Here is a 16,067-nt window from a genome sequence, read left to right as displayed (position 1 = left end):
TATGTTATTATCATGTTATTAGATGAAAATGTCTATAATCTTTTTAACATGCTGTTTGTATCATTAGTTTTAAATTTAGCATCTAAAGATAAGTCTACATAATAAGATCTTCTACAAATAACTTTTAAATGTGTGTAAGAGTTACAGTTGTGAGCTACAAATACTAATATTGCCTATCTATGTACAGTCCAGGTTCATAGGGGGTGGGCCTACAGCTTACAAAATTGCCCACAAAGCACCGCCTATCTACTTAAATTCTGATTTGAAAGGACCACTAAATCCAGGGGTGAGAAATGAATCACCAGTCATCTCCATTCATTGCATGATTACAATATTTTTGATGTGAAACCAATTCCATGACATGACACAGGATAGCATATGACAAAAAAGTCTTCATTTTTAATATTACATTTTTTTATTTATTAGCCTTGCTATTCTGCGTGTTTCTCTCCAGCAACTGAAAATTATATTTTGTTGTCAGGGTATCTGACTCCAGCAACCAAAAAAACATTCTTATTATTTTTTATTGCTGATATTTTTATACAGTCCCTATTTATTATACTATTTATCTTTCTTGCCGATGTGCAAAGCTTACTAGTTGCTATTTAAATTCCAAAACTGACAGCTGAACAAAACAAAATGTAACTTGTTCAAAAAACATAAAATTGAAGACCAATTGCAATATTTCACCATCTACGTCATTTTGCAATTGAAGCAACCATGGTTTCTATTCACATTTTAGAATGTACAAAAGGGCAAAGAAATACATTTTCAGAAACATGTTTTCAAAAACTGCTCTTCCAATCTATACATTAGATTATGACTGATACTTAAGCACATTATTATCTGATGATAATGTTATATTATATTTAATTTAAAGGGTAACTGTCACTAAGGGGCCTATTTACTAACATCTAATTTTCAATTTTTTTCCACAATTAAAAATTATTGTTAAAAAATCCATGCTTCTTTACATTTCTCTAAAACTTTGAATATTAGAGATTTTCAAGATTTTTATTCGGATTGTTCCACTTTTTTTGCTTTTGTGCTCTTCATATTCGCATCTTTTAATAAATTAACTGGAATTCATGATTTTAGAGAAAGTTTAATTGTGGTTTTAAAAAACTCTAAAATCACTAAAATAACACTGTCTGTGGCTGAAGCTTCATAGTTATTTTTCACAAATATGCTTTGTTAATTTTTTTTGTAGTTTATTGATATATAAATGAATTTTTTAAGTGCTTCCTCAACCAAACAACTCTGCTGGTTTTCAGGTTCACGTTACAAAATGTTGACTTATGCTTGAATTAGGCAGTTAGAGAACTTCAAATCTGTCAGTGACACAGCATGAGTGTATTGTTTAAAGACAGAGAAAATGTTAGGTTGAAGAACTCAGACCATATCATAATTACCATTGAAATACGCACATTCCTTTATCATAGTTTGATTTTATTTTATTACAACTGAATTTATTCATGTATTTGACTTTCACAGTTACATTTTTATATTTTATTTCACTTTTCAGCCCAATAATTACTCCAATCCAGTTTATGCAAAATTATTTGTGGATGGACACAATTGTCGAAACTCTTTAATCAGCATTGAAGAAAGAAAAGAACTTCTTCCAAAGAAAATAGATAATGTGATAAGGGAAACTGTGGCTTGATCTCTTCTGTTCTAGTACCTTTTTTACTCTGTATAAATGTATAAATATGATTACTTTTCTATGTACCAACAGTATTACAATTGTTTTGTCATCAGCATTACCTCTTTTTCCTTTTTTTGTTCTGCTGATGACTTTAGACCAACCATTTGTATGGTATTTTTATGGGGGAAAAAACTGCACTACAGTACAATTTCAAATACAATGCTGCTGTTAGAAGACACCCTTTTATTTGTTAAAATGGAGGCAACACTATTTCTTTGTGGGGTCTAATGAAAAATCCATTTTATATGAACTTTTTTAGGTTCAATATTGTCTTTTCATTAAATAATCCAAAAAAATATTGTTATAAATTGGTTTAAACTGTAAGAGTATTATGATGCATTGAAAACCTTTCACATGTGCCAATGAGTGCTTATTTTTTGTCCAGCTAATAACAATAAACATGCAGTACAATACTAGACATTCGTTCTCAGTGGATAAAAGTTTGTAATCAAAGTTTGTTTTGATTCTGGGAATAAGTAGGAGACAACTGTGTTTTTACTGATGACTGTAAATTATGTCAGATACTTAAGGTTTGCAGGAAGCTCAGCAGTTGGATTTTATAATATATGCATTTTCTTCAATAGATATTGAAGTAACAAAAAATTATTTTGACAGCTGTACCACAGAATTCTATGTTGTATTGTTTGTATCAGAGCTCTTAAAATGTCATACAGAACTCATTATTGAACTGATAAGAACATTATTTTTTTTTTTTTTCTTCAAGACAGTTTCATTGTTTTCTATTACCGTATATCCACATAAAAAGCAAGCTTTATACTTTCTTGATTTGGTTATCTCGCACAAACTCAATCTATCAGAGGATAAAAAAGGAAAAAATATGAAAGTGGCTAAACTTCATAAGCATTTAAAGCTATTTTTAAATCTTAAGTAGCTTTGTTGGCATTTTTCTTCCAGTATAAAGGTGCTGTAATCACAATATTTAGGTACTCTTATAACTGACATAAACTTTTTAAATGTAATAAAATTATAAATAAAAATACAAACATTTATATCTGGACAATAATTTAGGTTTCACTGATATTGATAATAGCTGCTTTGTTTTCATTGGCCTGCTCACCAGTTTTTATCTAGTTCTCTCAGCTCATTGTTGGTTATTATAGTATCATTAGTGGACATGCATGAGAGGAAGAAACTGTTGTGTAATTTGATTTGAAAAGACCTTAAAACAACTATGTGAATGTTAGCCAAGCAGATCATGTTATAGTCAAAAATATTGTCTAATTTCAGATTTGATAAATACACTGTTTGTTTCATATCAAGTAATTTTGAAGAAGAATTTGATCATTTGAATTATCACTGATACTTGGCCAAGCTACAGTTCGGCTATATGCATTTCCTGATATCTGCAAACCAATGTTAATTTATTTCAACTTACAACAAATATAATTTCAGCTGTAAATGGAAAAATAACCTTTCTGGGCACTAAGGAGTAAAAGTGCAAATGGATATATATCAAAAAAACTGATGCTTTGGAATCCTCATTACTCCCAAGTAATAATATCCTTAAATTTATGATGGAATGTTTCTTCTCTTGGTGAACTTTTATTTACTAAGAAGTAGAACATCTGGAATGGAAAACAAGTACTAATGTAATTAATCATATGATCTGGATGGATATCTCAATGTTGATCCGCGGATATCTAGATGGGAACAATATCACACGGTTTGATCTTTATGCAATGCATTAAATGCGAATAAAGGCTCTCCTTTCAATGTAAACAATTCGTAAATTCAACAACAAAAAACATATCAATCTTGTATGGCACAAGAACTGTATGTAGCTCAAGATCTTCTACTTTTTTTTGGACCTGGTTTTCATTTTGGTCATTACAAAATAAGTCACTATAATGTGTGTTTGCTCTCTTTCCCTTTGTACAAGCATTATGAACATGAAAATGCTGTTTTATAAGGTTTTGTTGTATTATGTGCATGCATACTACCTATTTCTAAATTTTGCTATGTTGAGGCCTTTCTAAAGAATTGATTTATGTAATTAAGTGTGCAGCTCTGCCTGTTCAATATTATACATATCATAAATCTTTTTTTTAAGGTTTGTGTTACAAAAAAACTTACATTTATTAGTATTTTCTTTTTGTTATGGCAGTTATTTTACAAATATTTCTATAATGAAGTGTTATTTTCTATACTAAAATGGTGGACTGAATTATTTCACTGAAGCAATGCATATATAGTTAAATGTATCAGGCTGGTATAAAACAAGAAATCTTCAACTAACAAACACATTCTGTCCCGAAAAAATGACAATCAAATATATTGTTGTTTTATGCAAAACAAACACAAAGAAAACACTTAGAATTTAAGAATTTATGTGTCACAGTATTTTGGATTTTCAAAGGATGTCCTTGTATCATGCTTATTAAAAGGAACATCATAGTTTTTGATAAACACTTTTGCAATTTGTCCATTTAATGCTAATATTTACGTTTTCCAAGGTTTAAACTAAACACATGTAATATTGTTGGAGGATAACATAACATACCACTGTGTATATTTCTCTACTTGACCATTAACTTATCTATGGATGCAAGAGAATTCACCAGTATGAATTGTGCTTACCAGCTCAACGTCAGTCTTGCTGTTACCTTACATGAGTAGCTTATTGTGTGTTTTAGTCTTAATGATATTACACTGTAATCAAACACCAGGAGTATATTAGATCAATAAATTCCTGTTGAGATACTGAGGTGCCCATGTACATAATGGTATAAGCACATTCTGTATGTCTCAACATGAAGACATCAATAGAAGAAGCCCAAACTGGATTTATATAATTGCCTTAATAAATAAAACATTCAAGACATACTGTATTCTGGAAAAGCCCAGGTCCCAAGCAATGTGTATAATAGATCCTTCACTTGAACCCATTGTAATTAAGCCAACTAAAATGCATATTAGTAATTGTTGAACTGGGATATTTGAAGGCAGTGCCGGGCCAAGTCAGTTGGATGCCCTAGGCTACCTGGTTGACTATGTAGCCCCTTTCTGAAGCGTGCGGGCGCATGTGCAGAGGCACGCATGGCGAGCAGTCCAGACTCAAGCGTGATACCAGAGCTGCTGCCGTTTGTGGGGGAAACGAGTCAGAGCACAATCGCATGTGTGCATTTGCACGGAAGAGCACAGGCACACACTAAAAAGACAAGAGGAGCTGATCGAGATGTGAGACACTAGGGTCAGGGGGAAGGCAGCAGAAGAGGTACCTGCCTGGTGCCCCTCCACCCTTGCGCCCTAGGCACGTGCCTCTTCTGCCTACCCCTAATGCCGGCCCTGTTTGAAGGATTCTATGCATTTTAATATTTATACATTTATAAAAACTTGAGGCCTATTTATAATTGCTAGAGTCTTTCAGCTCAAGCCATTTTAAAGAAAACCCTGTGTGAATTTCCTAACTGAAAAACCTCTGCAACTTTCTTTGTTTTCCACAAATGGGCTTTAGTAATGAACAAAAACTTTGACAGGTTTTAGGTGCCAAAAGGCTTAAATAGTCATAAATAGGCCCCTTAAATGAATGTACCAATTAATCGAATGCTACTGTTTTAATATGTTGGTAGTGTTAAGGTCAATTAAATTTAATTTACTTTTCCTTTAAAAATCAGACTAAATATTTTTGTGTGCATGTTCTGAAATAAAGCCATACATCAATAACATATAAATCTTTTACAGAGACAGCTAAATCTATATTTTATAGTTTGACAAAGTTCAGTATTGTTTGAAAGAAGAAACCCTGATTTCCTCCCTTTATTCTGTTAAAGAATCTTTTACTGAGACAGCTAAATCTGCATTGTATAAGTTGAGTGTTGTTTGAAAGACGAAAACCTTGAGTTCCTCCCTTTCTTCTCTAAAAGTGTTTATGCAGAAAAACTATTTTAGCTTATTTATAAAGCCCTGTTTCTATACATCAGTTGCTAACAAATCTTTTACAAAATAGTTGTGATACAAGTAATGTAATATATAACATGGCTATGCAGCTGGTGTCCCACCCTCAGTCTGAGGCCCTCAAAAAAAAGTTATGACCCCCAGCATGATTTCTATAGACCTCATTGCATGATTTTATTTTATAATAATCTGGTAAAATAACAGATAACTGGCCAACAACATGTAAAATCTTGCACAGTACTGCCATAAAATATGGTTTCAATACAGTCATTAATATGAAAAATGTATGTTCAATAAACTTTTCATTTTACATCATTGTTGGAAGTTTTATAAAGTACAATATGAGCATCTGTGAGCTGAATTGTAAAACATGAATGGCACAGCTTCTTTAATTGTACTACTTCAGCCTGCCATTGTTGGACAGGGAAATGTCCTCAATAGTCAAGCAAATGACTGTAACTATTTCCTTTAGACTTCAAACTGAGTTAAATGAGCTCTACAGTAATAAGCAAATATTCGGCTAGTGGTGATGAACTGTAGTCCGAAGAGAATTTTGTTAGGCTGCCTATTTAATTCAATGCTGCTTTCCTAAAAGGATTAACAATTTATATTGAGCACATATGGGCATCCTTGACTGAGTAAGTGTGAAACAGTTTGTTTGCATCCAGACTTGAACAGTTAATAATGATGTGGTGTTTCTAATTTTCAAGTCATTCAGACCCCCTGCCAGAAATGTACAGTGCCTTCTCCCTTGATTTTATCTGGCAAAAGGTGCAGAGTGTAGCAAGATCCCAGATGCAAGTAATTTTAAAATAAACCCTTAGGAGGCATGCTTTTGCACCCTTTAATTCTTCCCAACGTACGCCTGATAATTCAGAGGATGTTTCTTAGGAACAAGCATCCATCCAATTCAATTTTTGCCAGACAATATTAACATTTTAACACAATATCAATGATTTAACATGTGGGGTCCTATCATATTAAAGGAGAAATATTGCATCAATTCATCTTTTACTATGATACCCCCCCCCTTCATTAAAATGAAGTAGTGCAAACTACTACTCTGAAAACATCATATATCAGCTTCAGAGAGATCTTCTCTCTTTATAAACTAGGCTGAAATGAGGACTGAGCGTGTCACTTCATTCTCACACAGAAAATACTAGTCATACTATTGATTAACAGCCGGTACTCTCTCAGGTCCCCTCTTCACGCTATTATGCATCATTTTTTTTTTCATATTATCTTAGTTGCCCTCCACTTCTGCTTTGCTACATTTGCTTTTTCACTATTCCCCTTTCCTAACCACATTGTGTTAACTGCAATATCCACACTTCCAATTTTTATTCCCCCCCCTTTCTCTTATTATGCTCACTGCTTTTCCTTTTCTGCTCTTTGCCTCCACCTTCTTTTCCCACCCTGAAAACACATACAGGTATGGGATCCATTATCTGGAAACACGTAATCCAGAATGTTCAGAATTACAGAAAGGCTGTCTCCCATAGACTCTATTTTAAATAAATCATCCACATCTTTAAATTTCCTTTTTCTCTTCAACAATAAAACAGTGCCTTGTACTTGATCTCAACTAAGATATAATTAATCCTTATTGTAAGCAAAACCAGCCTATTGGGTTTATTTAATGTCTACATGATTCTCTAGCAGACTTAGGGGGTTATTTACTAAGCTCCGAATACCGAAATTCCCCGAAATACGAAAAATTTGTGTTTTTTTTGTGTTATAATAGGCTTTTAAAAAAATCACGATTTTTTTGGAATTTATTAAACCTAAAAAGCTCAAATATAAAAACACTGCATCTCCAACCTGTCGAGGTTGCATAAAAGTCAATGGGAACAGTCCCATTGATTTTTGGTTGTGTCGGTGGTTTTGGGCAATTTCACAATATTTTCGGGAAAAATTCCCGAAAAAATCGTGAAAATCAGAGCTTTTCCCGCAAAGGTAATTTTCAGGAAAATGTAATAACAAATAAGCGTTAAAAACCCGAGGTTAGATTGGAGTTTGTAGCAGCCGATATTGAGATAAATTCGGACTTTGATAAATAACCCCCTTAAAGTATGAAGATTACGGAAAGATCCATTATCCAGAAACCTCCAAGACCCAAGACCCAAGCATTCTGGATAACAGGTCCCATACCTGTATTGCAGCCACATTGTGGCTAGTTAATGTAGCTAGTTAATAAATCATTGGTGGACAGAGGTGCTGAGGTCAGAGGTCAGGCTGTTAGATAAAGAAGAATTCATAGAATTTTTATCCTCAATTTTGTAACTGCCTGCTTAACCTACTGTAATAAAACATTTTTGACTGCATGTTTTAAAAAAAACAACAGCATAGTTTTAATTTAGTAAAGTGTGTGATCAAAGTTGTTGTCAATTACAATTCAAAACAATCCTCCAGTGAAGATTGCACCTGAACTGTGTAAATCTGGCTCCATGTTTTTACCCAAATTAAAAGCTGAAAGCTGTGTCTCCAGTTTTTTCTGTCATAGACAACTAAACAGTCTCTTGTAACTCTTGTAACTGAGCTTGTAAGAGATAGCAAAACCCTGTTTATTTCAAGAGTGAATATATAATGAAGCCAAATGTATACACCAATGCAAGAATACAGACTTTGTGTTGGTAAGCAGCATTTCCCTTGGTGAATTAAGTTGCATCTGTAAGTTTTGGTTAAGTGCTCTAGAAGATTAGAGGTGTAGGGAGACATGTTTATATCCCATTTAAAGGGCAAATGTGCCCTGGTTTTTAGAAATGGTTTGACCCTTGCAGTGCCTACTAGACATGGAATATGTTAGTGACCAATTTGCTTGGTTTAACAAATTAATTTTTTCTGGGGTGACAAGGTAACATTTCTTTTACATGCAGTATTGGCTGCTGTTTATCAATAAACAGAAAAGAGTGAAAAGATAATGCTTTGCACTTTTAGGGACAAGCATGTGTCTTTGGGTATTTTAAAAAAAAAATGAATTGACCATTAAGATTTTTCTGATCCTTCTCTTTTAGTGGAAGTGTTTACTGGTGGGGTCATAAGAGGAACTAAATAAAACAACCCTTCCACAATGAAAAAAAAATATAGCTACTACCCAGCACTAATCAAATGTTCACTGGATCCCTAACTATATATCATCAAAGTAAGGAGATTGTAAAAAATTGCACATTTTGCAAAGTTCTGTTTCTACACTTATTTTCAAAGTGGTTTTGTTTCGTTCCTATGAAAAAGGTTCTTCTTATTTTCTTAGGGCAGAATCTCCTTTTTCAAATAGAAAAATGAAATAAAAAACTTCTTAGCCATGAGTAATTTTAAATAATAAGCAAGACCGGATCCTAATACCAAATCTTTAACCGAAAGGGCCAAAGCAGAAAATGTTCCTACTTTGTATCTTTAGAAATGGGTTTAAATTTGGGGTTGCTATATCACCCCAAGCTTTCATCATCATCATCCACCTACACATTGTAACTACTTAAAGTTTCTAGAAATTACCACAATAACTAGGTTTGCTTATATAAATCAATATGGGCATATGATAAATTATAGTATTTCTGAAATAAGAGAGAAGTGAAATTGATTACAGTTATAAGATAAGGTCACTAACCTTGCTTGCTGTCATTCAGATATGAAACAAATGCATTTTGTTTGTGCGTCCTTGGGAAAGGAAACAATATCATCTTTAATTTTGATCAGTTCAAAAACTGATCAGCTCAGTTTTATTCGGTATGCATTTCATTCTAATAAATATACTGAGTGTGTAGTAGATATAAACCACTGCTAAATTTTTTGCATGGTTGTTTATAAACTTCACAATTATACATGTTGTTCTAAATTTAACATACATCTATTACCTGACTCATCGTTATGGTCAGTTTCCAACAGCCACTTCAAAGTAGGACAATAGGAGCAGTTTTATTATAAAAACCTGGGAATCTGGATGGATTCTATCACATTTATTAACGCTTTGCTTTAGTGGCCACAGAATGACACTGCTCAGAATTAGACAACTCCCAAAACACTGCCATTTAGTGTATAATTTGCATTTATATTACTTGCATTTATAAACATTGAACCTCATTTTCCAGTTTGTTGCCCAGTTTTTCAACTTAGTCAAATCAGACTGCAAAGTGGCAGCATCCTGCATGGAACCTATAGTTCTGCACAATTTAGTATCATCTGCAAAAATAGAAAACAGTACTTTCAATGCCCACCTCCAGGTCATGAATAAACAAGTTGAAATACAAAGGAAAAAATAGAAAACTCCGCTAACAACACTGGTCCAATTAGAAAATGTTCCATTTACCACCACTTTTTGTAGTCTATCTTTTTAACAGTTCTCTATCTCACCTTTTCATTAAAAGAAATTAAGTTAGTCTGGCAAGATCTATTACGCATAAAACCATGCTGGCATAAATTCATTGGGGCATATTTATCAAGGGTCGAATTTCGAATTGACAAAATTTGAATCCAAAAAGACCAACCGAAATTAAGTTAAAGGTTTTTTTTTTGGTCGAATAAGTCCATTTTCGATCGAATAGGTCCGTATTCGGTCAAATTCGAATCATACGAATCGAAGGAATAGTGCAATCGATCGAATTCGATTCAAAGTTTTTCCCAAAAAAAGCTTTGAGTCCACCAATTGACTCCAAATAGGTCTAGGAGGTCCCCCATAGGCTAAAGCAGCAATTCGGCAGGTTTTAGATGGCAAATGGTCAAAGTCAAATTTTTAAAGAGACAGTACATGATACATTTCGATGTTCGAATTTTTGAATTGTTTTCAAATTCAAATCGAATTTGGACTATTCCCTAGTCGATGTAAACAAAAAATAGCTCAAAATTCGAATTTTCTTCATTTGATAAATCTACCCCATAGTATTATGATTTGCTATGAAGTCCAGTATCTTATCCTTTATTAACCCTTCAAAAAGCTTTCCTACCACCGATGTCAGACTATCTGCACTAGTTTTGAGGCTGAGAACGGTATCCCTTTTTGAACAGTGGCACCACATTATTAATTTGCCAGTCTTTTGGCACCATGCCAGACCTCAATGAATAGGCGTCTCTCTTCTGCCCATTTCCTGTGCCCTAACTTGCCCATCATGAAGAAACCCATGTCAGGGAGTTCTGGTGTGTGCATGCCATAAGACTTATTACAGTCCATATGGCAGGTGGTAAGGACAAGGCTGCCTTGCACTTGCCAGACCTGTGCGGTGACCAGACATTATCATTTTTTAAATGAGCCTTAAGGGCCTCACTTTTTAGCACGTCTGTACTTTAGCACTTGTATTCTCAATCATAATAAGTGACCTCTATTGTGTAGATGTGATTCATTTTCTTTCAAAATGCAGCCTCTAAACAAACAGCCTCTAAAATAATACCTGCTGATATCCAATGAAATAGAAAAGATAAAGAAATCTGCATGGCACTGGGATGTGTGAAGCGTGACCTTCATATCATCAAGGTCAGGATCGTTATGAGGGAATTGGTGTGTTATTCTTTGGAATATAGTTAATAATCCCATGATACCTGAAGGTAATGGCAATAATTTTTGGAACTGAATGTCACATTAAAACCTCCGCTAAGCATTTATGTGTAAAAAGAGTAATTTATTATTATGTTTCTTGATGAGCTGCCTCGTTTTATATCCAGCCTATGCACTTGGCATGATTCACTGTATGATAAAGGTTATTTTATAGATACCTCTCATTTTTATATTGAATATTTCAGCTTGCATTATGCAAATGTATCCTCAACACTGTATCTGAGTGCAATGTGTGATCACAGGGATGGTTATGGCATGGCTACAATAATTAATTGAGTATATGTGCATGAGCTTATATGGTAATTGAGGTTTCATAGTCTGCATCTTGAGCCAATGTCAGAACAAGGTTTATTTCTCCTTTTATTATACACTGTTTTACTTTCGTAAAGAAAAATAATAAAGAAAATCATGCATTCCTTTAAAGGAAAACTATATCCCCAAATAATGTAGATCTTTATAAAAAATGAATTGTATAAAACAGCTCATGTGTAAAACTCTGCTTCATGTACATAAACCATTTTCATAATAATACACTTTTTTAGTAGTATGTGCCATTGGGTAATCATAAATAGAAAATTACCATGTTAAGAACTAAGAGCTGTCCCCTGGGATCCTACAATTCACAGTGCACACAAACAAATAATCTCTGGTTTAGCTGATCTCAGTCAGCACATAGACATCACAAAATGTTGGGTCAAAGTGAGAGATGTAAGGGCAATATTTAGCTAAATATATATTCCAATTTTGTAAGATTCTTTAAGATGCCATTTAATAACAATCTGTTGCTTAAGTATTCATTTTGGGGGCAACATTTTTTATTAAGTAAAAAATGTTACTGGGTATATTTATTGTTTCCAAATATTAGTGGGGCTATACTAAAATTGATTTTTTTTTATATGCTTTATCCCTTCCTGACATGTTAACATACACCATAGATTTTGTTACAGAGGACCATATAAAGGCATACAAGTATATGGGGGATAAGTGATTATGTGACAATACACTTCAGATAAGGTAGCAGCTAGTGTGGCCTTCTGTACATGGTACAATTACTGGGGGAATTTCCAGCCAAACTGTTTTATTTCCATAAGATTTCCCTAACCTTCCTCATAGTCTGTACACAAAAAACCTTCTATTATATAGGGATGAACGTTTTATGCAAAATAGGTAAGTGCAGTAGGAAACACTTTATTAGCAGCCCCTCCCCCATTATAAGCCCATAGCTCACTTGAGTTCCCTAGATAGAGGGCCCTATCAACATGGAGGGCCCTATCATTGTGCATAAACTCTACCCCTCATTCATTGTGCCAAAACTAAACCTAGTGTAGGATCCACCAAAACTCATCCACACCCCACAAGCCTGACCTCTACATGCTTGACAAAGTGGTTTATGAAGTTTTTTCAAATGTATTCTTCAAGATTAAGTATGTGAGTGAATGAACTCGTCTTTAAAATAAAGAGATGGACAAATAAAAGGGCCCATAAACAATGAAGCCAAATAAAACTTATTGGTTTTCAATCAACAATGCAAAATATAGATGGCAGCTATTAAGATGTTTTGATTCTGGGAATAAATGGATTGGCCAAAGATACAGTAATTCAGCTGTCAGAAAACTTCAACTTGTAAAGCAAATTCCCAACTGCCTCAAACTCTTTCAAGAGAATTTTGCTTTAGAAAATGTGGCTTTGACTTATTTATGCTGATTAATTGTGGGACATCCTCCTAGTCTATCCTCTTAAGAAAATCAACATAGAATTTATATTGAGCTCTTCCCTGTTCAGAAGATGAATATAATTACTTTATTAAGCATGATAACATTATATTAAAAGCAAAGAAAACAAATAATTGTTTGCTTTACATAATTTTTTTTAATTAAACTGGAATCAAATTGCAGCTGCTCTTGCATTTGGTGCACTTTATCTTTTGCCTGTTTCAGTTTGGGATTACTAATTAATTATACACATTTCCTTTCTCTAAAAAGATTGCCATAATAGAATATCATTTAGCGTGTATAACATTTTTAATTCCAGACACAAGGGAGGTAAAGAATTATTTTACATAAAATACTATACTTGACAATTAAGTCAAAATTAAAAAAAAATCAAGACAGAAGTAAAAATGTTAATGTATTTTTTGACACTGCAATGTACATGGCAGCATCGCCTAAATCTGAACTCCACAATAGGTTTCTCTTAGCATGTCATCAAGGGGATTGTTCTATTCAGAAGCAGTAGCCTGTATATTGCCATTGTCTAGCAATTTGATGGTTTTCTGGAAAGTTTATTATTATTGTCTGTGACTGTGACCCCCCCACCTCGGCACCAAGCTGAAAGGCCAACAAGGACAAGATATGGGGTGAATGCTAATTTGTTGTCCAAGATATCTTAGGTATCCCATACTAAAATTAATTTGCGAGGGTTGAATATAAATCATAGCTTTAAGATATTCCCAGAATCCCAGCTGCAAAACCATTTAAGTAATATATATATTTACTGTCCATGATGTGAACTAAAATTTAAGCTGAAAGGCACATCAGACCCCAAATTTATTAAAAACGGTCCAATAAGATCAGCGTAACTCTCGTTTTACCCGGTGAATTTTTGTATTAGAGTTTTTCGTAGCTTTTATGCTTAATAAATCTTGACATTTTCAGAGTATTAAAGAAATATAGAAAAAACACAATTATTTAGAGATTTGTAAAAAAAATAAATGTTAGTAAGTAGACCCTTAAATGTTGAATCTTAAGAATAACGGGTTGATATTTGTACCAGTGTACATACAATATTATTGTGCACTATTTTTTTTACACAGAATAGAGCTTGATACCACAAAGTTAGAAACTCATTATTTTGGGAACATATATATATATGCTACATTTCAATTTACAGCATGCAATTCTGATCCATACATGAAGGGGCACATTTACTAAGGGTCGAAGTGAATTTCGAAGTAATTTTTGGGTACTTCGACCATCGAATAGGCCAAAATTCGATTTGAATTGAAAAAACTTAGAATATTCGACCATTTAAAAATACTTGAATTTGACACTTTGCCACCATAAACCTTTCGAATTGCTATGTTAGCCTATGGGGACCTCCTAGAACCTATAGCCAATATTTGGCTATGTTTTTAGAAGTCGAAGTAATTTTAATTCGACCGAAAACAGCTAAAATCAAACAAAAAAACCTTTGACTATCGAATTTAATCAATTCGATGGTCGAATTTCTAAGTTTTAGCACTTCGAAATTCGACCCTTAGTAAATGTGCCCCTTAATGTAAAGAATGTAATAATAATGTATTAATAATGTAAAGACTTAATACATGGTGATGGTTTGATTGGTTGATTGATGATTGGATATACTGTACATTACAAACTCAAATGCATTGCTCTTCCTTTGATAGTAGTTTAATTGGGTATGATATTTAGGCTAATATTCATATTTCAAATTCAGTTTTATATTAAAACCATTGTTTACTTTTTATTTACAGATTTCCTATTGGCTAACAAGGACACTTTGTCTATCTTAAACCTTCTTAGGCCCATTTTTTGCTATTGAATTTGAAATATTTGTGTTTACAATGGCATTTTATATTGAAATGTCTACAGCAATATCAAATAACCAATTACATAACCCCCCCCCTCCATGAGCTGAGTAAACAAAAACACCTTTCATTCTAAGTCATAGTTCAAGAAAGCTATAATGATATGTTTTCAAACTCTGCATACTTTTTACATTGTAGTGTATAGGGTTCTTGTCTATTATATGGCACCAGATTTAGCCAAAATGCACCATTAAACCCTTATCCATTTATAGCATAATTTAGTCAATTAGATACACAATACAGTAGTTAGAGAGCACACTGTCAGGTTTAGCGATGTCACTCATTGTGACCCAGGTTTACAGATTGTAAGGGCCCGTAGGCACAGTTAGGAGTGCGAACCAAGGAGGAGGCAGTTTGTCAGACCGGGGTTCAAGGTAACAAGAGGGTTAAGGTGGCCATACACGGGCCGATAAAAGCTGCCGACAGACCGTGTCGGCAGCTTATTGGCCCGTGTATGGGGCCCCCCGATGGGCTTCCCCGGGTCAAAACAGGCAGAAGTCGGTACACAAGAATCAATAAGACAAGCTATAATCACACCCAGGAATACAAAAAGTGAAACCTGTACCTGGGCAATGTTGCAGTGTTCAAGCTCCCTTAAATAGGTGATGCAATGATGTCATGACACTGACCTGGCGTCTTGCCGCTGGCATTCCGACGCCGGCACCCGTTCTGACACCGGTGTCCATTCTGACGCTGGTGACCAATCGGCGGGTGACAAGACGCTGGTGTCACAGCGCTGCGACCAACAGGATCCACCTGGAGGAACAAGGCACCGCCATCTTGGACGCCAACTTGGACCGGAACATGGAAAGGAATGTCGGTGAGAATCAGTTTCCTTTACACAGATGACATCCTTCCTGCTTGCAATGAGACTATTCCTATTACCTATAAAGGGGATCTGAATTCTGTTGCTGGACTATAATTAATACTTACTGTTTTATCAAGGTTTAAAACGTGGTGGGAGCTGTAGTCCAGCAAAATAATAATTTTTCCCTCAGGTTTTTGGGACAGGTCGCATAATAAAAATATTATGTATCCTCCAGAGAGAAGCCCATCTGATATATGTAAATCTGGGGAAGAAAGAACAAAATTTGAGTAAACTTTTTTTCTGGTCTGGTAAACCATATCTTCCGATTAGATTGCTAATTGGTTGTTATGGGTTACAAAGTAATATAACTTTGGTTTTCTCTGTTCCAATAATGTGTCATTCATCAATATGTTGTGCATATGCTTCACAGTGCATTGTTTTCGTGGGTCAACCTATTTTAATTTTATTTTATAAAATATAATAATTA

The 16,067-nt window shown here is 34.1% G+C and overlaps 1 protein-coding gene across 1 annotated transcript in view; it reads left to right on the top strand.

The window, feature by feature from the left end:
- Positions 1–2,336, top strand: part of LOC108701836 (low-density lipoprotein receptor-related protein 1B) — a 676,036-nt gene extending 673,700 nt beyond the window's left edge. The window contains exons 90-91 of the mRNA XM_041576281.1: positions 188–286; positions 1,526–2,336. Coding sequence (XP_041432215.1) covers positions 188–286; positions 1,526–1,666 — 240 coding nt within the window. The 3' untranslated portion in view covers positions 1,667–2,336. The remainder of the gene's footprint in view (positions 1–187; positions 287–1,525) is intronic.
- Positions 2,337–16,067: the final 13,731 nt, after the last annotated feature.

The sequence above is a fragment of the Xenopus laevis genome, chromosome 9_10L (assembly GCF_017654675.1).
Source record: "Xenopus laevis strain J_2021 chromosome 9_10L, Xenopus_laevis_v10.1, whole genome shotgun sequence".
Classification (NCBI taxonomy): domain Eukaryota; kingdom Metazoa; phylum Chordata; class Amphibia; order Anura; family Pipidae; genus Xenopus; species Xenopus laevis.
The sequence above is the reverse complement of the archived record's forward strand: the minus strand, read 5'-3'. Positions and strand labels throughout refer to the sequence as shown.